Genomic DNA, 21020 nt, shown 5'->3' with positions numbered 1-21020 from the left:
CCTTATAGGGAGGGACACGGCTCCCCGGGAAGGGAGGAAGGGGTGTCCACCCATCCACACGTAGAGGAGAGGGAACGCTATAATGAAGTAACGGAAATATTCGATTCCAGGTGGAAAGGGCACCAGATAGAGTACTTGGTGGCCTGGGAGGGGGAACCCAGCTCAGAAAATGCGTAGGTTCCCGCAGGCTCCATCACAGCGGAATATCTGGTGGAGGAATTCCATGCTCTGTTCCCACACAAGCTAAAACCCCAAGGGAGGTTCTTTGACGAAGTGTTTGGACCCACGGATGACGAGGGGGACTTCGTAGGCTTTCCATCCTCAGGGGGAGAGGACGGACTACGGAACGAAGTCGAGGAGCTGTCTGAGGGGGAGGAATCTGACTGGGACTTCCCGTCGGCAGGGAGGAACACGGGAGGATGGGAAGCAGTTTTTGAATCCACGGAGGACGACTATTCTTTTCGGGGGTCCCCCCCCTCTTCTACCAGAGTCCAGGAGGGGGATGCTGTTAGAGACCCCACCAATGGAGAGGGGGGCTTGAGGGGGGTGGGTGGATGTCAGGGAACTGCCATCAGCTCAGAGGTGAGAGGTGGAAGGGCACTTGGGTTACAGGGAGCCTCCGAAGATCGTGCGAAGCAGCTCTTCCTCCGGGGAGGAGGGATGCCTCCAGTGGGGAAGGGATGCAGGGATCGGAAGATGCAACACCGAGCCTGAGGAAAGTGGGGGGGGGGGGGGGAGGCAGGTCCTCCTTTGCCGACGTCCTCTCTGTGCAGTCGGTTTACGCGCAGAGAGGGGAGGAGAAGGATGGGGGTCAAAAGACTGTTATGCTGGGGAAAGTTTAAGGACTGCCCACTCCCAGATTCTGCTAGCGACTGAGCAGACATGGACTTGAGACGCTCTGCACTGTAAATGTTTTTGTACAGATAATAAAGCCTGGAAAAGACCGGTGGGAGTCTTGCCTCTTTGCTCTCGAGCAACCATGCCGGCACCTAACAGGTGGTTTTAAAAATATTTTAAAATAAACTGATCAGGGCACATAAGTTTCTCAGTACTACCTGCATTTAAATTAAAAACAGCCTAGAAATAAGTTCTACACCAATCTCAAAAGTGATTTTTTTTATTAGACCCAGAAAGAATAACAAGAAAGGGAATCTTTTCTGTGAACTGCCCTCTTTTCTGTAAACCGCCCTGAGATCTCTGGGTATAGGGCGATATATAAATAAAATAAAATGATAATAATAATAATAATAATAATAATAATAATAATAATAATAATAATAATAATATCTGAATGATGTTCTCTTTACAGTTACATTACAGAGTCACAGCATTCCTTTTTATACATCTGATGACCTAGAGATACTTTTTGTGTTTTAAAATGACCTTGCTGTCCCATATTTAACAGATATTGGACTTGTCCATTTGCACACTGCAGTTAGCAGCCTTTTGAACGTCAAACATTCAGTGAAGAGTGCTTTCTTTTACTAAATAGCTTTCTGCATCTTCCAGCACTCCTGTTTGCTGCTGCCACACTGGCAAACAAATGCACTGTGAAGAGAGTAACATTTAGATTTCTCTAATCCATCAGTGTCAACAGTCTCTGACAGCGCACTTATTCACAAATGCTCATTGTTATTCAATTTGCTGCTCCTCCTAGGTAGATATCCAGTGCTCTCCACAGACCCATTGATCGGCATCATTTTTCACTCTGGTTCCTGGCTGAGAGGCCTGGTCTCTTGGTGGCATTGCCTGTGCGGCAGACAGACATTGCCAATGCATGAAGAGCTGATTTATGAATATGAAACAATACTGGTGCCAAGAGATCAGCCTTAGCCACAAGAGACCACCAGAATGCATCTTGCTGCTTCCCAAGTCTGAAGTACAGACTTCAAGCCCTTTAATTGTATGCATGCATTTCATTATATAGCCATGGCCAGAAGCTCTTCTAGACAAGCCAGCATTTGACAATCTTGCATCGTTTGCTGAAATCCGCATTTGTCCTTTGTCAGCATAAACACTTTAATTTGATGTTTTCACTCCTGAGTAAGCACTGAGTATGTTTTAAATTCCTTCTAAGGAACGACACTGGTCTCTTATTTAGGAACAAAATGCTGGATTTCTATTCTTTGCCTGTTTTGAGCAACAATACAGAGGCCTTACATGCACACACATGTAAAATATTGCTTAAAACAACAAGAGAAAGGTATGGGGAAATTAGTATTCAGTTTGTAGATACATGGAGGAATCATGGAATAGCAATACTGCTGCCTTGTGTGAGCCTAACATCTGATCAAATATGAGCAGGTCTGAGTATTTACTATTCTGCTGTGATAGCTAATTCCTTCTGGCTTAAATATGTATTCTCTGCCACCAACCTAAGTGTGGAGCTTGTCAAAATGTTGAGTTTAAAAATCATGCTAATATTTTGGCACATAAGAGATCAGTCAGCCTTCACAGGAGTACTAAAAACACAAACTGTGTTCATATTGCATCACATCTGCCCATCAAAAGGTTACGGTCCTTTCTTTCCAGAAGAGGCCAAAACTGGGTTGTGTCAATGTAGAGGCACTGCAAGACATTCATGTCTGTGCCAGTTATCCATCCCAAGAACAGAGCTTGAGGGCATGAATTTTGATGTCTGGTTTTATGATCATTTTAAGATTGTAATCCCTAAGCCTTAGGTATGCTGCACACTGCAGCAAGAAATTCATTCTTCAGTCTCTCAGTTTGCCATATCACATTTAAAACATGGCCCTACATTTGGACAAATTATTTAAACAGTAGATTGAAGTTGTCTATACTGAAGGCAGCCCTGTTTAGGGAAGTTTTTAATATTTAATGCTGTACTGTTTTTAACACTTGATTGGGAGCCGCCCAGAGTGGCTGGGGAAACTCAGCCAGATGGGCAGGGTATAAATAATAAATTATTTTTATTATTTATTATTATTATTACTACTACTACTATTATTGATATTTACCAGACCAGAGTTTTGCACAATATACCCCATGTCATTCCTGTAATGAAGCATTGTCAGGTATGCAATAGCCCAACCCTAAGCACGTTTACTTGGAAACAAGTGCTGTGGAGTTCAGTGTGGTTTGCTTTTAAACATGCTGGAATTGCAGCCGCCTTCTTCTTCTTCTCTTTTTAAAGGAATAGCAGCATGGTAGATAAAACAGACAGATTAATACTGTCAGGCTTCATAGGCTTAGAAGCCTATTCCCATTTAATGACAGCAGTCCTTACCAGTCAGATTTCTTTCACTGGGTGCAGCGAACAATATTCATAGGATAGCCATGCTCTACAGCTTCAAACAAAACAGGGTCAAAGGATTCCTGGTGCAAGGCAGACATGAATCCTGTAGTTTTGGGTCACTAATCATTCACTATACAAATGCAGCAAGGTTTATTGTTCAGCAGTTTAATAATTTATAAGTTTCAGGACACATTTGTAAATATTAATCCAATTTCATATTTTATGTTAATTCATATAAGGGTCTGAATAGAATAATACACCATAAATCCTATAATAGCATTCTTTCAAAAATAGATTTCATGCACAGAATAAATAATTTACTACTTTGTAGGGTACCATGGCACCATCTATTGGTGTAAAAAAGCTACACTCTGTTCTAAGCATTTTGTACAACTCTGCTTGTCTATGCCCAGGACTATGCCCAATTTTCCCTAACACTGGCATGAAAGAACATCAAAATCAACCAAACAGATGTAGTAATTTTGGAGTACACCTCTTCCATAATCTAACTAGGGCTATCTGTAATAGAGATGCTTCTATGATTTGTGTGTGTGTGTGTGTGTGTGTGTGTGTGTCTCTTCAAGTAATTTAAGAAAAATGTTTGACCCTAGTAAACACAGAGATGTTCTTTTTTTTTTGTACATATAGGCAGGCAAAGCATTAAAGCAAAGTGAAATTGGGGTCAGAATGAACTGAATCTATGTGAACAAACTCCATCAAACATCCATAGTAGTAATAATAATAATAATAATAATAATAATAATAATAATAATAATAATAATAATTTATTTATATCCCACCCTCCCCAGCCGAAGCTGGGCTCTGGGCGGCTAACAACAATAAAATAATACAACATTCTAAAATCATTTCATTATAAAATTAATTCAAATCAAATTAATGGCAACCATTGGGCTAGAGTTCTGTGAAGATTGCCAAAGGAGGGAGTCAGGCTGTGCCCTGGCCAAAGGCCTGGTGGAACAGCTCTGTGTCTTGCATTTGCCTATTAACTACTGCATCCATTTCAAGAACAAAACATTAAATTAGAAGCTCTCACACTCTCCACTGACAAGTGCTACACGCCTGTATTTTCAGTCAGCTAACATTATTTTTGCTGCTGACAGCCCCTATATAAGCTACAGGGCTGCTTTAAAAAATCTGCAATCACCCTTACAGTGTAATTTCTCTAGTGGTTCTGATGGCATTTCAGAAACTTTGTGTGTGTTTGTTTTAATGTTCTGATGAAGAACCACTACCTTGGGATTTGAATTAGCAAACCATTTGTCATTCAGCATTGAAGCTACACTCTGGGAGTCACTTCTCTGGCAAATGTGCACAAGCTGTATTTCCCATCTCCCCACCAAGCCATTTACAATTTGCCAATTATTTAAATTATTATTATTAGGCATCAAGAGATATGATCACGCAGAGTATGAGATCCCTGTTTTACTTTCACTTTCTACAACGCTAATGACATTTCAGAATCACACACACGAGTAAAGATGAGGAAAGAAAAACTAATTACGACAGATTTCCACTAGTGGGCAGTGCAGTTACCTAAATTGTAACAGGGAAAGACTCACCCATTGTGACATAAGGCAATTTGTCAGTAGATCCATGAGGATAGATGCTGTAAAGATGGGCTCCAGTGACATCTACCCCACCCAGAACCAGGGCTGCACCAATGTAACCTTGATACCTGGAAGACATAAATAATAATAATAATAATAAATTTTATTTATATCCCGCCCTCCCCAGCCGAAGCTGGGCTCAGGGCGGCTAACAACAATCAAAATAATCCGACATTCTAAAACATTCATTATAAAATTAATTAAATCAAATTAAAATCAAATTAATGGCAACCATCAAGCCAAATTCTGTGCAGATTGCCGATTGCCAGAGGAGGGAGTCAGGCTGCGCCCTGACCAAAGGCCTGGTGGAACAGCTCTGTCTTGCAGGCCCTGCGGAAAGATGTCAGGTCCTGCAGGGCCCTAGTCTCTTGTGACAGAGTGTTCCACCAGATTGGAGCCGCGACCGAGAAGGCCCTGGCTCTAGTTGAGGCCAGCCTAACCTCTTTGTGGCCTGGGATCTTTAGGATGTTTTTATTTGCAGACCGTAGATTTCTCTGTGGGACATACCAGGAGAGGCGGTCCCGTAGGTACGAGGGTCCTAGGCCGTATAGGGCTTTAAAGGTTAAAACCAGCACCTTAAACCTGATCCTGTACTCCACCGGGAGCCAGTGCAGCTGGTATAATACCGGATGGATATGATCTCGCAGCGAACACCCCATAATGAGTCTCGCCGCGGCATTCTGTACCCGCTGGACTTTCTGGGTCGGTCTCAAGGGCAGCCCCATGTAGAGCGAGTTACAATAATCCAGTCTGGAGGTGACCGTCGCGTGAATCACAGTGGCTAGGTCAGGGCGCGAGAGATAAGGAGCCAACTGCTTAGCTTGGCGGAGATGAAAAAATGCCGCCTTTGTTATAGCTGTAATCTGCGCCTCCATAGAGAGGGAGGTATCGAAGATTACACCCAAACTCTTAACGGATGATGTTGGCACTAATTGCACCCCCGCAAGAGATGGGAGTTGCCCCCTCAATCCCATATCGCTCCGTCCCAGCCAAAGGACCTCTGTCTTCGAAGGATTTAACTTCAACCGGCTCCCACGTAACCATCCAGCCACAGCTTCCAGACATCTGGTCAGTGTATCTGGGGCCGAGTCAGGGTGGCCGTCCATCAACAGATAGAGTTGGGTGTCATCGGCATACTGATGGCAGCCCAGCCCCAAACTCCAGACAAGCTGGGCGAGGGGGCGCATAAAGATGTTAAAAAGCATCGGGGAGAGAATCGCACCCTGAGGCACTCCACACACCAAGGAGTGGCGCGATGACAATTCCCCCCCAAGCGCCACCCTCTGTCCCCGACCAGAGAGAAACGAGCACAGCCATTGAAAGACTGTGCCCTGGATCCCCACGTCGGCAAGGCGGTGGTCCAGGAGTTCGTGATCGACCATGTCGAAGGCTGCTGACAGGTCTAGAAGAATCAGCAGCCCCAACCCACCTCGATCCAGCTGCCTACGGAGATCATCTGTTAGGGCGACCAGAGCCGTCTCGGTCCCATGACCAGCGCAGAAGCCGGACTGGAATGGATTGAGAGCCGATGTTTCATCCAGAAACCTACCAAGCTGTTCAGCAACCGCTCTCTCAATCACCTTACCCAGGAATGGAAGATTTGAAACCGGGCGGTAATTGGATAGATCTAGAGGATCTAATGATGTTTTCTTTAAGAGTGGACGCACCACTGCCTCCTTCAGTTCCCCTGGGAATATCCCGGTGCCAAGGGACAAATTGATGATATCACCCAGGGGGGCCCGCACCTCGTCTGGACACGCTCTAATCAGCCAAGACGGGCACGGGTCCAGAGGACAGGTGGTGGGCTTTCCAGCTTGGAGGAGTCTGTCCACATCGGCTGGGGATATCCGGTCAAAGTGGTCCAATACTGGACCCGAGGACAGTCGAGGGGCCTCCAGTTCCTTTATTGTATCCAAATTGGCAGGGAGGTCATGGCGGAGCAACAGGACCTTCTCCGCAAAAAAGCTCGCAAATGCCTCACAGCTGTGTGTCGAATTGTTATTTAAGTTTGGCTGTCCTTCAAGGGACGTTAAAGACCTAATTATACTAAATAATTGCGCCGGGCGAGAGCTAGTTGAGGCAATGGAGGCCGAGAAGTAGGACTTCTTAGCGGCCTTCACTGCCATCTCGTAGGTTTTCATAAAAACCCTGTAAGATGTTCTTGAGGCTCCGTCACGGGCACCCCGCCATACTCGCTCTAGCCGTCTGAGGTCCCGCTTCATTTTCCGAAGCTCCTCGGTAAACCAGGGAGCCCGGTTTCTGCGGGGTCGCAGAGGGCGCCTAGGTGCGATCTCATCGATGGCTGCTAGGAGCTGGGTATTCCAGCCCTCAACAAGCTCAGTAAATGAGTCGCCAGGGGGAGCAAGGTCCCGCAAGGCCTGACGGAATCTATCAGGGTCCATCAGCCTCTGCGGGCAAGCCCAAATTGGCTCACCACCTAAGCAGGGTGGGGGTGGAAAATCAATCCTGGCTTTCAGTGCGTAGTGATCAGACCATGGCACCTTCATTGCAGGAGACATGATCACATCTATACCGGCGCCAAAGATCAAATCCAGCGTGTGGCCTGCTTGATGTGTGGGGCCCGACACAAACTGGGAGAGCCCTAGTGTCGCCATGGAAGACACCAGGTCCAGTGCCTGTGAGGAGGGAATGGCATCAGCATGGATGTTGAAGTCCCCCAATACCAATAGGTTAGGGAACTCCAAGGCCCAGCCGGCCACCGCCTCCAGCAGGCCTGACAGGGTGGCTGCTGGTGTGCTAGGTGGCCGGTACACCAGCCAGACAGCCAAGCTCACCTCGGAGCCCCACACTAGGCCAACACATTCAATGCCGGGGATCGATGGCGATGGTAGAGCCCTGAAAGAACAGTCTTCTCGGATTAATAATGCCACCCCTCCCCCCCGGCCCACAGTCCGCGACTGGTGGAGGACAGAGAAACCCGGGGGCGCCATCTCTCGTAAGGTAACAGTATCCCCTTCGCGCACCCAGGTCTCCGTCACACAAGCCAGGTCGGCCCGCTGCGAGATGAAGAAATCTCGCAGGGTGGCGGTTTTGTTGCCTATAGACCTGGCATTGCACAACACCAGTGACGGAGGTGAGTAATCCTTGTGTTTAGCATAAGAGTGTGTGAACACCAGAAATGCATTCCAGTGTTAGAAACTGGGGTATAAAAGCTAAGAGCCTAATGACATCTTAAACCTGCATTCCAGGCACTACAAGAATGCCTAGGTGCCTTTTCATTGGGAAAAAAGATTGTGGGGGATCTGCAAGCAGCGCAGCACCAAAAGAGCACAACCACAGCCAACTTGCCAAAGCAGGGGCAGGAGCAGGGCAAGCCATGCAGTTCTGTGCAGTTTTCTCTCCCTCTCAAAATGCACACAAACACCAGTGGTGGTGGCAGTTTAAAGACAGGGGCACTCCCCTCACCCTTCCTAGCAGAAACTATTTAAACCAATAAAAGGGAGCGGGAAAACAAGGGGGTTCCTTAAGAGTGTTGAAACGTCAAGACTCCTCTCATAAAACAGATGGGCTGCCCAGAGAGTAAAAAGCAGCTGCCCCAAAACCTGCACTCCCCGCCCCCCGCCCAGCTTATGCTGCGCAAACAGAAGTTGAGCAAAGAAGAAACATGGTGGCCGCGCACCAGGCAGCCTTCACCACTGGTTTGATTCACAGGGACTTGAAGCTTTCCCAAAGAAAGAGGGGTGGGGAGGAAGTGTTGCCTGTCTGCCCACCTGTCAGCTGTGCATTGCCCAAAGTCTCTGGCTTGCAGGACAGAGAGACCCAGCCAGAGAGACGTAGACACATGGTGTTGGCGGGTGGAGGCAGGCTCACAGAGCTGCATCTCTCTGGCCTTGCAAATTCAGCAGGCAGGAAGCAGCCCTTTACTCTGCAGTAGATAGATGGCTAGATGGGAGGTATTTCAACACTTGTATTTTGGGGTGGTAACAAAAACAGCAGTGAGAAAGAACCACAATTAAGGCTGCTTTGGGCCCCAGGGAGACATTCCTTTAGCCCATCAAATAGTTCCCTGGGGAGCAAGCAGAAAGGGAACGCTTCAGTCCTAGGACACTGCCCTTGGCTCTCCTGCGCAGCCAGAGATCTTGGTCACAAATCACATAGCTGGAAATCTCATTTTGGTTGCTAGGTGGTGCTACTGAGTCGAAAAAGAGATTGGAGACTGGTTAATTTTGAATACTGATGACAAACACAAAAAATTCCATTTTTAAATGCTGCCCCTGGAAGCTTCTGCTTCCGGTCAGCGCCAGCGATTAATGGTGGACTTGCCTTGGAGCTCCGGGGGAAGTCTGCTCTGCGGGTTCGGGTCCTGCCGCTACGGCGAAGCGGGGACCCTTAAAAATCACAGGAGCAGAATCCTGTGAACAAGAAGATCCGGTGGGCACCTTTTGCGCCCCCCCTAAACCGCAAAGGAGCTTTTTTAAAGGCTTCGGAGCGGTAGCGGGTGAGCGGCGCGGTGCTGAGGGTCGTATACAGCCTGTGGAGTGAAGCCGCACCGCCATGATCAGAGAGCGCTGATTCCTTCTAAAGAATTCGGATTTAAAGCAACTACTCGTGAGTAGGAATAACAGATTGAATTTGGGGAAAATTTTTAAGAATCTGAACTATCACGGGAAAGGTACAAAAAGGAAGTCTGCCTTTCCGAGCTGCAGTTGTCTAAAACAAAGTGACTGTAAGCGGCAACCAAAGACAAAAACTTTTAAAGTTAAGAATCGATCGTTTGAAGAGTAGCTCCCCCCGTTGTGCAGGAGCGGAGGGGGGTGGAAATTGAACTTTCTTTGCCTGCAAGAAAGGTTTGATTTGAAAGGGAAAAAAGATATCCGCTGCCTTGATCTCTGGAGTTGGACTGCCTGGATAAGGGAATTGAACTGTGAACAGTGAACTGTCAGCACATTGGAAACAATTGTTGCATTAACTCTGTATAAGTTACATTGCTTCTGGAGGGACTTTACTACAAAATAGCACTGCTAAACCTGATACTGTGGCTAAATGGAAGGGGGATATTAGACAAATACTGATTTTTTAAAAGGAGGTTGGTGTTTCACCCCCCTAGTGGAGACTTTGTGGCAACATAAATAACTAAGTCACTGTAACAAGACCTAGTGGAATTTTCCTTTGGGAAACAAAAGCGCAAGTGTGGGACGTGACCTTGGCTCTGAATGAGAGTGTTATGGATAAAGAGAAGGGGAAATTTGAAGAAAAAACAAGTTTAAGATCCGGTAGACAATACAAAACTGACAGTTCCCACCAGCGTAGAGCCTCAACGTCCGGCGGCATAGGAACAGCTGCTGCATCTCAAGTAAAAGCAAGAGCAATGTCTACTGAAGATACTCTGGCACAGGCACTTAGTAAAATTAATGCATCTTTGGAAAATTTAACAAAGCAGGGTACTGAAACAAGTTGTGGAAACTAACAAACAAGTGGCTGAGGTCTAAAAAAAAATTTGATTTGAATACAAAAAGCATCGATGACCTGGGAAGGAAGGTGAATTCTAATACAGAGACTATTGTAAGGCTTTTGGAAGATTCAGCTACAACCCAAAAGATTGCCAAGGAAGCGAAGGAAATTGCTGTTGCCACTCAGGAGAGGATACCACCGGTCATCAAGAAATTGGAGGACCATGACCTGACCTTGTCTATGATCGAACTTCAAAGGAAAGAGAGAAATTTAAGGTTGAGGTCAGTCCCGGAAAGTGAGAAAGATAATCTGGTGGACTTCCTAACAAAAGAATTTTCGGACTTCTGGCAACAGGATTTGGAGGAGGAAGAATTTAAGATAGTGAGTGCATTTAGGCTCGGTACAAGACAAAGGAAAAACAAAGTAAGAGATTGTTTGATAACATTAAGAACAAAAGAAGAAAGAGATAAAATTCTGAATTTGCACTACCAAAGAACCTTGGAGATTGAAAATTCTTATGTGGAAATCTATAAAGACATCCCGAAGCACATCTTGGATGTAAGAGCAGATTACAAAGACCTGGTCATTTTACTGAAAAAAAATAAGATATTCTTCAGGTGGGAATTCCCACAAGGCCTATCTTTTAGATATAAAGGAAAGAAGATAAGAGTAAGAACACTGAGTGATAAAGATAAATTCTTGAGAGACCACGAAGAAGATCTCCAAAAGGAGGTGGAATCTGGAGGGGAACCAGCACCACTAGGAAAAGGATCACTGGACATATCCAACCTATCATTCGGGTTGCTACCACCGACAGAGGAAGAACAACGTCTTGGAGCAGTTGGAGGAACTAAATAGTCTCACCATGGCTCTGCAACTTCAAAGTTGGAACTGCAATGGTTTGAACATGCCCCGAAAGAGGAAAGCTGTTTTCCATATATTGAAGAAAGAGCAATTGGACTTGATTTGTTTACAAGAAACACATGTGACAAGGCTGCACAGGAAATTATTGGTGAACAAAAGATTGGGACAAGAATTCATCTCATCTGATAGAGTTAAAAAAAGAGGAGTTGTGATATATGCAAAAGAAAAATTGCTACCAAAATTTATGTTTAAAGATGAACAAGGAAGAATTTTGGCAATTGAAATTCAAACCCAAGGAGAGAAATTCTTGATTGCTGGAGTGTATGCACCTAATGAGGGGAAATCGGAATTTTTTAAGAAGTTGCATGAGATTTTGTTGGACTATTTGGATTACAATTTAATATTGATGGGAGACATGAATGGAGTAGTTTCTATGAATATGGACAAAGCACAACGACAGACACTTACTAAAGATGGAAGACTTCCAAAAACCTTTTTTGAAATGACTGACAATATGGACCTGATTGATATATGGAGAACAAAGAATCCTCTTGAAAGAGAGGGAACCTTCTTTTCTGAAGCCAAAATGACATGGACCAGAATCGAACAAATTTGGGTTACTAGAGGAATGGCATCAAAGATAAAAAAAGTGGAAATCTGCCCCAAAACCTGCTCCGACCATAATCCAGTAAAAATGGAGATGAAGCAAACAACTACTGGCACCTTCAGATGGAGGATGAATGACACTTTGTTTAGAGATGAAGAAGTTTACAAAAAGGCCCAAAAAACTTTGAGAGACTATTTTGAAATAAACATAAATACTAATGTTGAAAAAAGAGTAATTTGGGACGCAAGTAAAGCCGTTATGAGAGGACTTTTGATACAACAAAATGCAATTAAAAAGAGAACCCAAAATGAGAAAAAAGACAAGGTTTTGGAGAAGATAAAAGACGGGGAAAGGAAACTAAGATCAAAACCAAAGTCCCAAGAGATTTTGAGAGAAATCAAGCTATATCAAACACAATACATGGAATTGATGAATCAGGAAATAGAATGGAAAATTAAACAAATGAGACAAAAGACATTCGAATCAGCAGATAAATGCGGTAAACTTCTGGCTTGGCAAATGCGGAAAAGACAAAAACTAAACACGGTTACAAGCCTAGAAGTGGAGGGAAAGAACATTTATAAGCCAAATGAGATTAGAAACTGCTTCCAGAAATATTTTAAACAATTATATTCACAAGGGCCGCAGAAAGAAAAGGATATAGAAATATTTTAAACAATTATATTCACAAGGGTCGCAGAAAGAAAAGGATATAGACCAATTTCTCAAGACATATGGATTACAAAAAATCTCTCAGGAAAATCAAATAATGTTGAATCAGAAAATAACTGAACAGGAAATAGAAGGCGCCATTCAAAATATGCAACTGGGCAAATCCCCGGGACCAGATGGACTTACTTCCAAGTATTATAAGATGTTGAAGGAGTGGATTGTACAACCAATGAAGGAAGTCTACAACGAAATTTCGGAGGGGAAAAAGGCACCGGATTCGTGGAAAGAGGCCTATATTACACTAATACCGAAGACAGAGACAGAAAATACTCAACTTAAGAACTACCATCCTATCTCGTTATTAAATGTGGATTACAAAATATTTGCTGACATTTTGGCTAAGAGACTGAAGAAAGTTTTGATGGAGGAGATTCATGGGGACCAAGCGGGCTTCCTCCCGAGAAGACATATGTCAGACAATGTAAGGAATATAATTGATATTTTGGAAACGTTGGAAGCGAACATAAATACTAAAGCAGCTTTGATATTTATTGATGCGGAGAAAGCATTTGACAATATTTCTTGGAGTTTTATGAAGAAGAATCTTCAGGGGATGGGGGTAGGCCAAGGATTTGAAAATGGTATTGGTGCAATATACTCAGAACAGAAAGCAAAACTAATTGTGAATAATGTGGTTACAGAAGAGTTTAAGATAGAAAAAGGAACACGTCAGGGGTGCCCAATCTCTCCATTACTTTTTATATCAGTCCTGGAGGTTTTGCTAAATATGATTAGAAGGGACCAGTTGGTTAAAGGGGTTCAGGTCGGAGCTAAACAATACAAACTGAGAGCATTTGCAGATGATCTGGTACTTACTCTACAAGAGCCAGAATCTAGTACAAAAAGGGCTTTAGAACTAATTCAAGAGTTTGGACAAATAGCAGGATTTAAACTGAACAAAACTAAAACTAAGGTTTTGGAGAAAAATTTAACACCTATGGAAAGGGAGAGGTTTCAGAATGAGACAGGGTTAACCGTGGTTAAGAAAGTGAAATACCTGGGGATTAATAGCTAAGATTAATAGCTAAGAATGTGAATTTGTTTAAAGACAATTATGAAAAATGTTGGATAGAAGTGAAAAAAGATTTAGAAATTTGGTCGAAGTTGAAGCTTTCCTTGTTGGGTCGAATTGCAGTTATAAAGATGAATGTGTTGCCTAGAATGTTATTTTTGTTTCAAACATTGCAAATTGTGGACAAGATGGACTGTTTCAAGAAGTGGCAAAAAGACATTTCTAAATTTGTTTGGCAGGGCAAAAAGCCCAGAATAAAATTTAAGATATTAACAGATGCAAAAGAAAGGGGGGGATTTGCCCTGCCAGACTTCAAACTTTACTATGAATCAGCAGCTTTCTGTTGGTTGAAAGACTGGTTACTTCTTGAGAATACAGATATCTTGGATTTAGAAGGATTTAACAATACTTTTGGGTGGCATGCATATCTGTGGTACGACAAGGTTAAAGCTCACAAAGCTTTTAAAAATCATATTGTCAGGAAAGCATTGTACAATGTTTGGATTAGGTATAAAGATTTGCTGGAAAATAAAACTCCCAGGTGGTTATCCCCAATGGAGGCGAAGGCCGTGAAAAAACTTAATATGGAGTCAAAATGGCCGAAATATTGGGAAATTGTGGAACAAGAGGGGGATAAATTGAAATTGCAGAGTTATGAGAAATTGAAAGATAAAGTGCGAGACTGGCTTCACTATTATCAAATAATGGAAGTTTTTAAGTCAGATAGGAAAAATGGTTTCCAGGTGGAAAAATCGAAATTGGAGACAGAGCTGTTAGAGTCCAAAACTAAGAACTTGTCAAAAATGTATAACTTGCTGTTGGAATGGAATGCACAGGATGAAACAGTTAAATCAGCTATGATCAAGTGGGCACAAGATATTGGTCATAACATCATGTTTGAGGACTGGGAACGGTTGTGGACCACCGGTATGAAATTTACGGCATGTAATGCCTTAAAAGAAAATATTATGAAAATGATTTATAGGTGGTACATGACCCCAGTCAAGCTTGCAAAAATTTACCACTTGTCTGATAATAAGTGTTGGAAATGTAAAGAGACTGAAGGTACATTCTTTCACCTTTGGTGGACGTGCCCAAGGATTAAGGCTTTCTGGGAGATGATTTATAATGAAATGAAAAAGGTATTTAAATATACCTTCCTGAAGAAACCAGAGGCCTTCCTCCTGGGTATTGTCGGCCAATTGGTGTCAAAGAAGGATAGAACATTTTTTATGTATGCTACAACAGCAGCAAGAATACTCATCGCAAAGTATTGGAAGACAGAAGAACTACCCACCGTGGAAGAATGGCAGATGAAAGTTATAGACTATATGGGACTGGCAGAGATGACCGGCAGAATCCGAGACCAGGGAAAAGAGACGGCGGAAGAAGATTGGAAGAAATTTAAAGACTATCTTAAGAAATATTGCAAAATTGCTGAATGTTAAGACGATGTTGATTCTGAAATTAAGTGGTTGTTAGCTGTAACCATCATGTGAATATGAAAAGAAAAGTTAAAATTTTAATAGAAATTAGGGGAAGGATTTGTTGAAGAGAATTAATTAGAGATTGGAATGCAGTAAGGGGAGGTATGAGGAGGTCGGGAAAGTAAGTTTCATGAGCATAAGGGAATGAAGTTATACATGTGGTTTTTTGTTTTTTGTATGTATTTTTGTATTTTTTGTTTTTTGTGATTTTTATGTTATATAAATTTGTGAAAATGCCAATAAATATCTTATAAAAAAATGGAAGCTTCTGCTTGTAAAATTGTTTAAACACACACATATTTTAGAACATGCCACTCAGCTGCTGAACTTTCCCAACTACATGTGTCTGTATACTGCTTAACCGAATGAAGAGAGAAAGGGGAGGAGGCAAACAGTGGCAACAGCACTGCTCAGTCCACAAGCCAGTTACCTGAAGAGCATCTGCTTGAGCATCCGGTTGGCTGTGACCACCCTTGGAAGCCGTCCAGTTGAGAGCGAGTGGAGTTCGATGTTAGAAGAGATCAACTGAGTTGTCATTTCTGTGTCTGCAGCCGTTCCAGCCCCGCAACAACTGCAAACATATTTACTTCATTTAGTAAACAAGCAGCTTCTGAATAATTATCTAGAAGCCATGGCCACACTTGGTTGGCAGCCGCCCCACAAACCCCTGGAACACATTTGCCACTCTATAGGAATCAAGAGCTAACTAGACAGTCTTAGTCCATTAAAGCAGCTGGTCATTTTCAGGAGAGGACAGAGAAATCCCTTTGTGAAACATGAACAATTAAATACCCATGCTTTTTCTTCCTACTTTTCCCTCGTTCCCTCCATTAGAAACAAATACTTTGCAACTTTCCACTTCCAGAAAATCTGTGGTCATAAGCAGGCCTAGAAAAAGGTTAGTAATATATATACTTACTAAATGTTTGGAGATATATAGTGTATTTTTGAACAGTTCTTGTCAGCAACAACCATCCCTTCAGTGGCTCTTGTATCTGCTCCAAGTACTACCCCATCCTAGAGAGAGAAAGGGAGATGGCAATCCTATGCCCACTTTCCTGGAAGCAAGTGTCACTAAGCTTAGTGGGACTTACTTCTGAGTAGACATGCATAGGACGAACACTGAAAGAGCTGATTTTACTGCCACAAGCATTGGGGCCTCACCTTAAACACTACCCCAGCAATGGTGGTGCCAGTCTTGTGGGCTGTGGGAAGACGCAGGCCCTTCTTGGTCCCCTCCGCCTCAAGCTGAGAATTCCTACAACAGGAGGTAATCATGAAAACGAGGCACTGGTGCTAAAAATTAAAAAGTCTGCTCCATAAATAGTGTAAGGAGATCCTGACTACTCTAACTGCCAGAGGATGAGAAAGAAGTGAATACAGCAAAAGGAACCAATGCAAGCACCAAGCCCACCAACACCCCACTCCTCCAGATTTAATGAAAGAAAGACAGCCCTGTCAGGAAGGTAACAACCTACCCCCATCGCTCCCTGAATCTGGCCCCCTGACTAGTTCATTATAGGACACACACACCCCGGAAGCTGGTCATGCATTTAAAATTTAACTCTTAGAAATTGAAGGTTATAAGTAGATCCCGCTAGAATGAAATCCAACCTTACTTACCTTCTCAGTAAGCCTGCCCAAGGGCTGTTGGCTACAACAGTGGATCGCTTTTGCATGCTCCACCCGCCCTATTGGGGAGCAGGCAAGTGTGTTTTCCCTTGGCATTTCAGCGCACACACAAGCAGTTTGGAGCAAAAACAACAACCCTCACGCACCCCCCACCCCTGCAATTCTCTTCTACCACCACCACCACCCCGCTATAATTGGGGGTGGGGGAACTAGCAACCGTTTGCTCCTATGGGAGGAGCTACGATTTGGCAAAAATGGGATTCATAGCACTGCAGTGTTGGAAGGGACCCGAAGAATCACCTAGTCCTAGTCCAGCTCCCTGCAAGGCAGGAATACGAAGCCGTCCCATGCAGGGATCGAACCTGCAACTGGGCAAACGTGGGATTATCAACATCAGGCTCTAAGCAACTGAGCCGCCCAGCAGGATAAAAAGGTGGATCTGACATATTTCCGCAGGGCCCGTAAGATGGAGCTGTTCAGCCAGGCCTTTGGTCAGGGTTCAGCCTGACTCCCCCTCCCCTATCATAAGCACTTGCATGAAAGCGGCTTCCCAATTTTTCTCACAGGCCCATACAAACACAAACAGCACAAATAGTTGGGCCTGGTGAGCATTTAAGGTCCCCAACCCTAATCTGCGGGTTGCCATCTGATTGGATTTTATTCTGATCTTGATCTGATTTGAGGATGTATTTTAATTGATTGATTTTATGTTGATGTTGGCTGCTCTGAGCCCAGTTTTGGCTGGAGAGGGTGGGGTTTAAATAAAAATTATTTTTATTTTTATTATTCCCGTTTCCCCGCCCCCCGCCCCCCAAGCAAAGAACCTGAGCGCTATTTTCACCCTCTGGCAGCTAGTTACTAACCTAGTTACTGAGGAGGAAAGAAATCCATTCGAGGTTAAGAAACCCGCAGGTTTAAGCTTTCCAAGAGGTGGATAGTGACGAAGCGACAGCCCTTCCTTCTCTCTTTGAGATAAAGGGCGGGGAGAGGCAAGGTCCCCCCCAGCCCGCTCACCCCATGGGCGGCCCTTGGGGGTCTGGCTCAGCCACTTCCGAGGGGGGGCTCCTCCTCCCCCCTTCGGCCCCGACCCCCCCTCCCGGGAAAGAACGAAGCATCCGCGGATCCCAAGGCGGCTTAAGCGATCAGGCGAATAAGAAGGCCGCTAAGGAAGATCCATGGGGAAACCGCAGCAGCACCGGCGCGCGCGTTACTTATTACCGTTGTTGTTTCAGAAGAGCCCTTTCTCTCCCACCCGCGTGAGGGCCTCGCTAGGCCTCGGAGCCGCCCCGCCGGGCCCCCACGCCGCTTCCCCCGCTCTCCCCCCGCGGCCGCCACTGACCGGGCGCAGTTGTGGAAGCTGAATCCTCCGGCAGCGTCGGCCAGCGAAGCCTGCAAGACGGAGAGCGTCGCCATCTTGCTCGGGCTTGATGGGTTTCCCCTCAGGCGGCGGCGGAAGCGGCCTCGGCGGGATTGAGGGAGGAGGCGAGGAGAGAGAAGGGGGGAGGTCGCCGCCCCCGCCGCTTCTGTCGATGAGTCACGCGGAGGGCCCCGCCAGCTTTCCCGCCAAAACCTGAGGGAGGCGGAGGAGCCTCTGCGCTCGCCTTCCTCTCTGTGCTGCTGAAAAGGGACTTAAGGCCCTGCTTCATTCGTCGCGTTTAAACCACCCACCCGTCCAAATAAAAAGGTCTCTCTTTCTCATTTAAAACTCTGCGCGGGGCTTTCGATGATCCTTCATTCCGTTTTGTTTTCATTGATTGGTTAAAGAGGAGCAAAGGTTTCCTTTTTTTAATAAAAAAAGGATTTTTTTATTAACAATTTCAACATAAGAAAATATCAAAACATGTATTCATTATTCCCCCCATCTCCCCATCAAACCCTCCCTTCCTCACCCCCTCCAGACTTCCCTGAGCTCCTCTCTCTGATTTCTCACCACATATTCTCTGCATACTGTAAAATTGTACAATTCTTTATATTATCTGTCTACTATGTTAACAGTCAATAAATTTGTGTATGTTTATTCAAAACCTGCCAAGGAGTCCAATTCATTTTGTTGTATTTTAAGTAATTTGTAAAAAGTTTCCATTCTTCTTTGAAGGCACAGTTGTCCTTGTCTCGCAGTTTGTATGTCAGTTTAGCCAGTTCTGCATAGTTCATCAATTTTTCTTGCCACTGTTCTTTTGTTGGGGTACCCGGGTCTGCATAAAAGGCGGATCTAGACGGATCCTCATGGATCCTCCACTTTTTAAAAAATAACTCCAACAAATGCAGTGTCAAATCACACCTAGAAGGCACGCCTACAAACTGGACTATAAAAAACGTGGATCCAACACTTTGCCGCGCTACAGCACCACAAAAACATGGATCCGAGGCACGGATCCTCATGAATTCATATGATTTTTATATTGAAACAAAATAAAAACACCATGCTACTGTAGACCACATCTTAGTCGGTAGGAGGAACCAAAAAAATCACGCATCCACTGTTTCGTGGTGCCGCAATGGCGCAAAAACATGGTTAAAAAACACGGATCCTCATGAATCCTCATGATTTTTGCACTAGATCAGCCCAAACTCACTGTCAAATTACACATCATGTCCAGGGGCACAGCATCCACAACAGAAATCACGGATCCACGGCTTCCTGGCCACTCCATGGCCCAGAAACGTGGTTTTCAAGAACGGATCCTCATGGATCCTCACACTTTTTGCATTGGGCCACCCCAAACTCACTGTCAAATCACACATCATAGCCAGGGGCACAGCCTACACCACAGAAAACTCGGATCCACTCCTGCCTTGCCATACTGTGGCCCAAAAACGTGGTTCCGAAGCACAGATCCTAATGGATCCTCATGATTTTTGCACTAGATCAGCCGAAAGTCATCATCAGATCAAACATCATGTCCAGGGGCACAGCCTGCACCACAAAAAACTCAGATCCACGGCTTCCTGGCCACTCCAAGGCCCAAAAACGTGGTTTCGAAGCACGGATCCTCATGGATCCTCACGCTTTTTGCATTGGGCCAACCCAAACTCACTGTCAAATCACACATCATGTCCAGGGGCACAGCTTACACCACAAAAAACTCGGATCCACGGCTTCCTGGCCACTCCATGGCCCAGAAACGTGGTTTTGAAGCACGGATCCTCATGGATCCTCACGCTTTTTGCATTGGGCCAACCCAAACTCACTGTCAAATCACACATCATGTCCAGGGGCACTGCCTGCACCACAAAAAACTCGGATCCATGGCTTCCTGGCCACTCCATGGCCCAAAAACGTGGTTTTAAAGCACGGATCCTCATGGATCCTCACGCTTTTTGCATTGGGCCAACCCAAACTCACTGTCAAATCACACATCATGTCCAGGGGCACAGCCTGCACCACAAAAATCATGGATCCACGGCTTCCTGGCCATACCGTGGCCCAAAAACGTGGTTTTAAAGCACGGATCTTCATGGATCCTCACGCTTTTTGCATTGGGCCAACCCAAACTCACTGTCAAATCACATATCATAGCCAGGGGCACAGCCTACACCACAAAAAACTCGTATCCACGCCTGCCTGGCCATACCGTGGCCCAAAAACGTGGTTCCGAAGCATGGATCCTCATGGATCCTCATGATTTTTGCACAAGACCAGCCCAAAGTCACTATCAGATCAAACATCATGGCCAGGGGCACAGCCCGGACCACAAAAAACTGAGATCCACGGCTTCCTGGCCATACCGTGGCCCAAAAACGTGGTTTTGAAGCACGGATCCTCATGGATCCTCACGCTTTTCGCATTGGGCCAGGCCAAACTCATCGTCAAATCACACATCATGGCCAGGGGCACACCGTGCACCACAAAAAACTCGGATCCACGGCTTCCTGGCAACTCCATAGCCCAAAAACATGGTTTTGAAGAACGGATCCTCATGGATCCTCATGCTTTTTGGAGCATCTCCACGCCCATTGTTCTGCCCAGACACTGATGTCCAGCACCAAGGGCCTTTTGGTGGTTCCCTCACTGTGAGAAGCAAAGCGACAAGGAACCAGGCAGAGGGCCTTCTTGGTAGTGGCACCCGCCCTGTGGAATGTCCTCCCATTAGATGTCAAAGAGATAAACAACTACCTGACATTTAGAAGACATCTGACGGCAGCCCTGTTTAGGGACGTTTTTAATGTGTGACTTTTTAATGTATTTTTATTTCATATTTTTTTTGGAAGCCGCCCAGAGTGGCTGGGGAAACCCAGCCAGATGGGCAGGTGTAGTGGTTTGGAGTTACTTGTGCGTAAGCCGACCCCGTTTGGGTGCTTGGTTGCCTGGTTAAACCCTTCGGACTGCACAGCCCATCTCCGCTTGACTGCCTCAGTCACTGGCAGAATCTGTCTGTGGGCGTTTCTT

At 45.0% G+C, this 21020-nt stretch overlaps 1 protein-coding gene across 2 annotated transcripts in view; it reads right to left on the bottom strand.

Moving 5' to 3' along the window:
* LOC144326245 (proteasome subunit beta type-7-like) overlaps window positions 1-18164 on the bottom strand; it is a 37669-nt gene extending 19505 nt beyond the window's left edge. Inside the window, exons 1-5 of one of the 2 annotated variants that reach the window (XM_077922797.1) lie at window positions 17970-18164; window positions 16163-16256; window positions 15918-16015; window positions 15429-15569; window positions 4837-4952 (exon numbers count right to left, since the gene is read on the bottom strand). In XM_077922797.1, coding sequence (XP_077778923.1) covers window positions 4837-4952; window positions 15429-15569; window positions 15918-16015; window positions 16163-16256; window positions 17970-18043 — 523 coding nt within the window. In that variant the 5' untranslated portion in view covers window positions 18044-18164. The remainder of the gene's footprint in view (window positions 1-4836; window positions 4953-15428; window positions 15570-15917; window positions 16016-16162; window positions 16257-17969) is intronic. The other variant, XM_077922796.1, reaches the window with a different exon arrangement.
* Window positions 18165-21020: the final 2856 nt, after the last annotated feature.

The sequence above is a fragment of the Podarcis muralis genome, chromosome W (genome assembly GCF_964188315.1).
Source record: "Podarcis muralis chromosome W, rPodMur119.hap1.1, whole genome shotgun sequence".
NCBI lineage: Eukaryota > Metazoa > Chordata > Lepidosauria > Squamata > Lacertidae > Podarcis > Podarcis muralis.
This window is presented reverse-complemented; position numbering and strand designations above follow the sequence as displayed.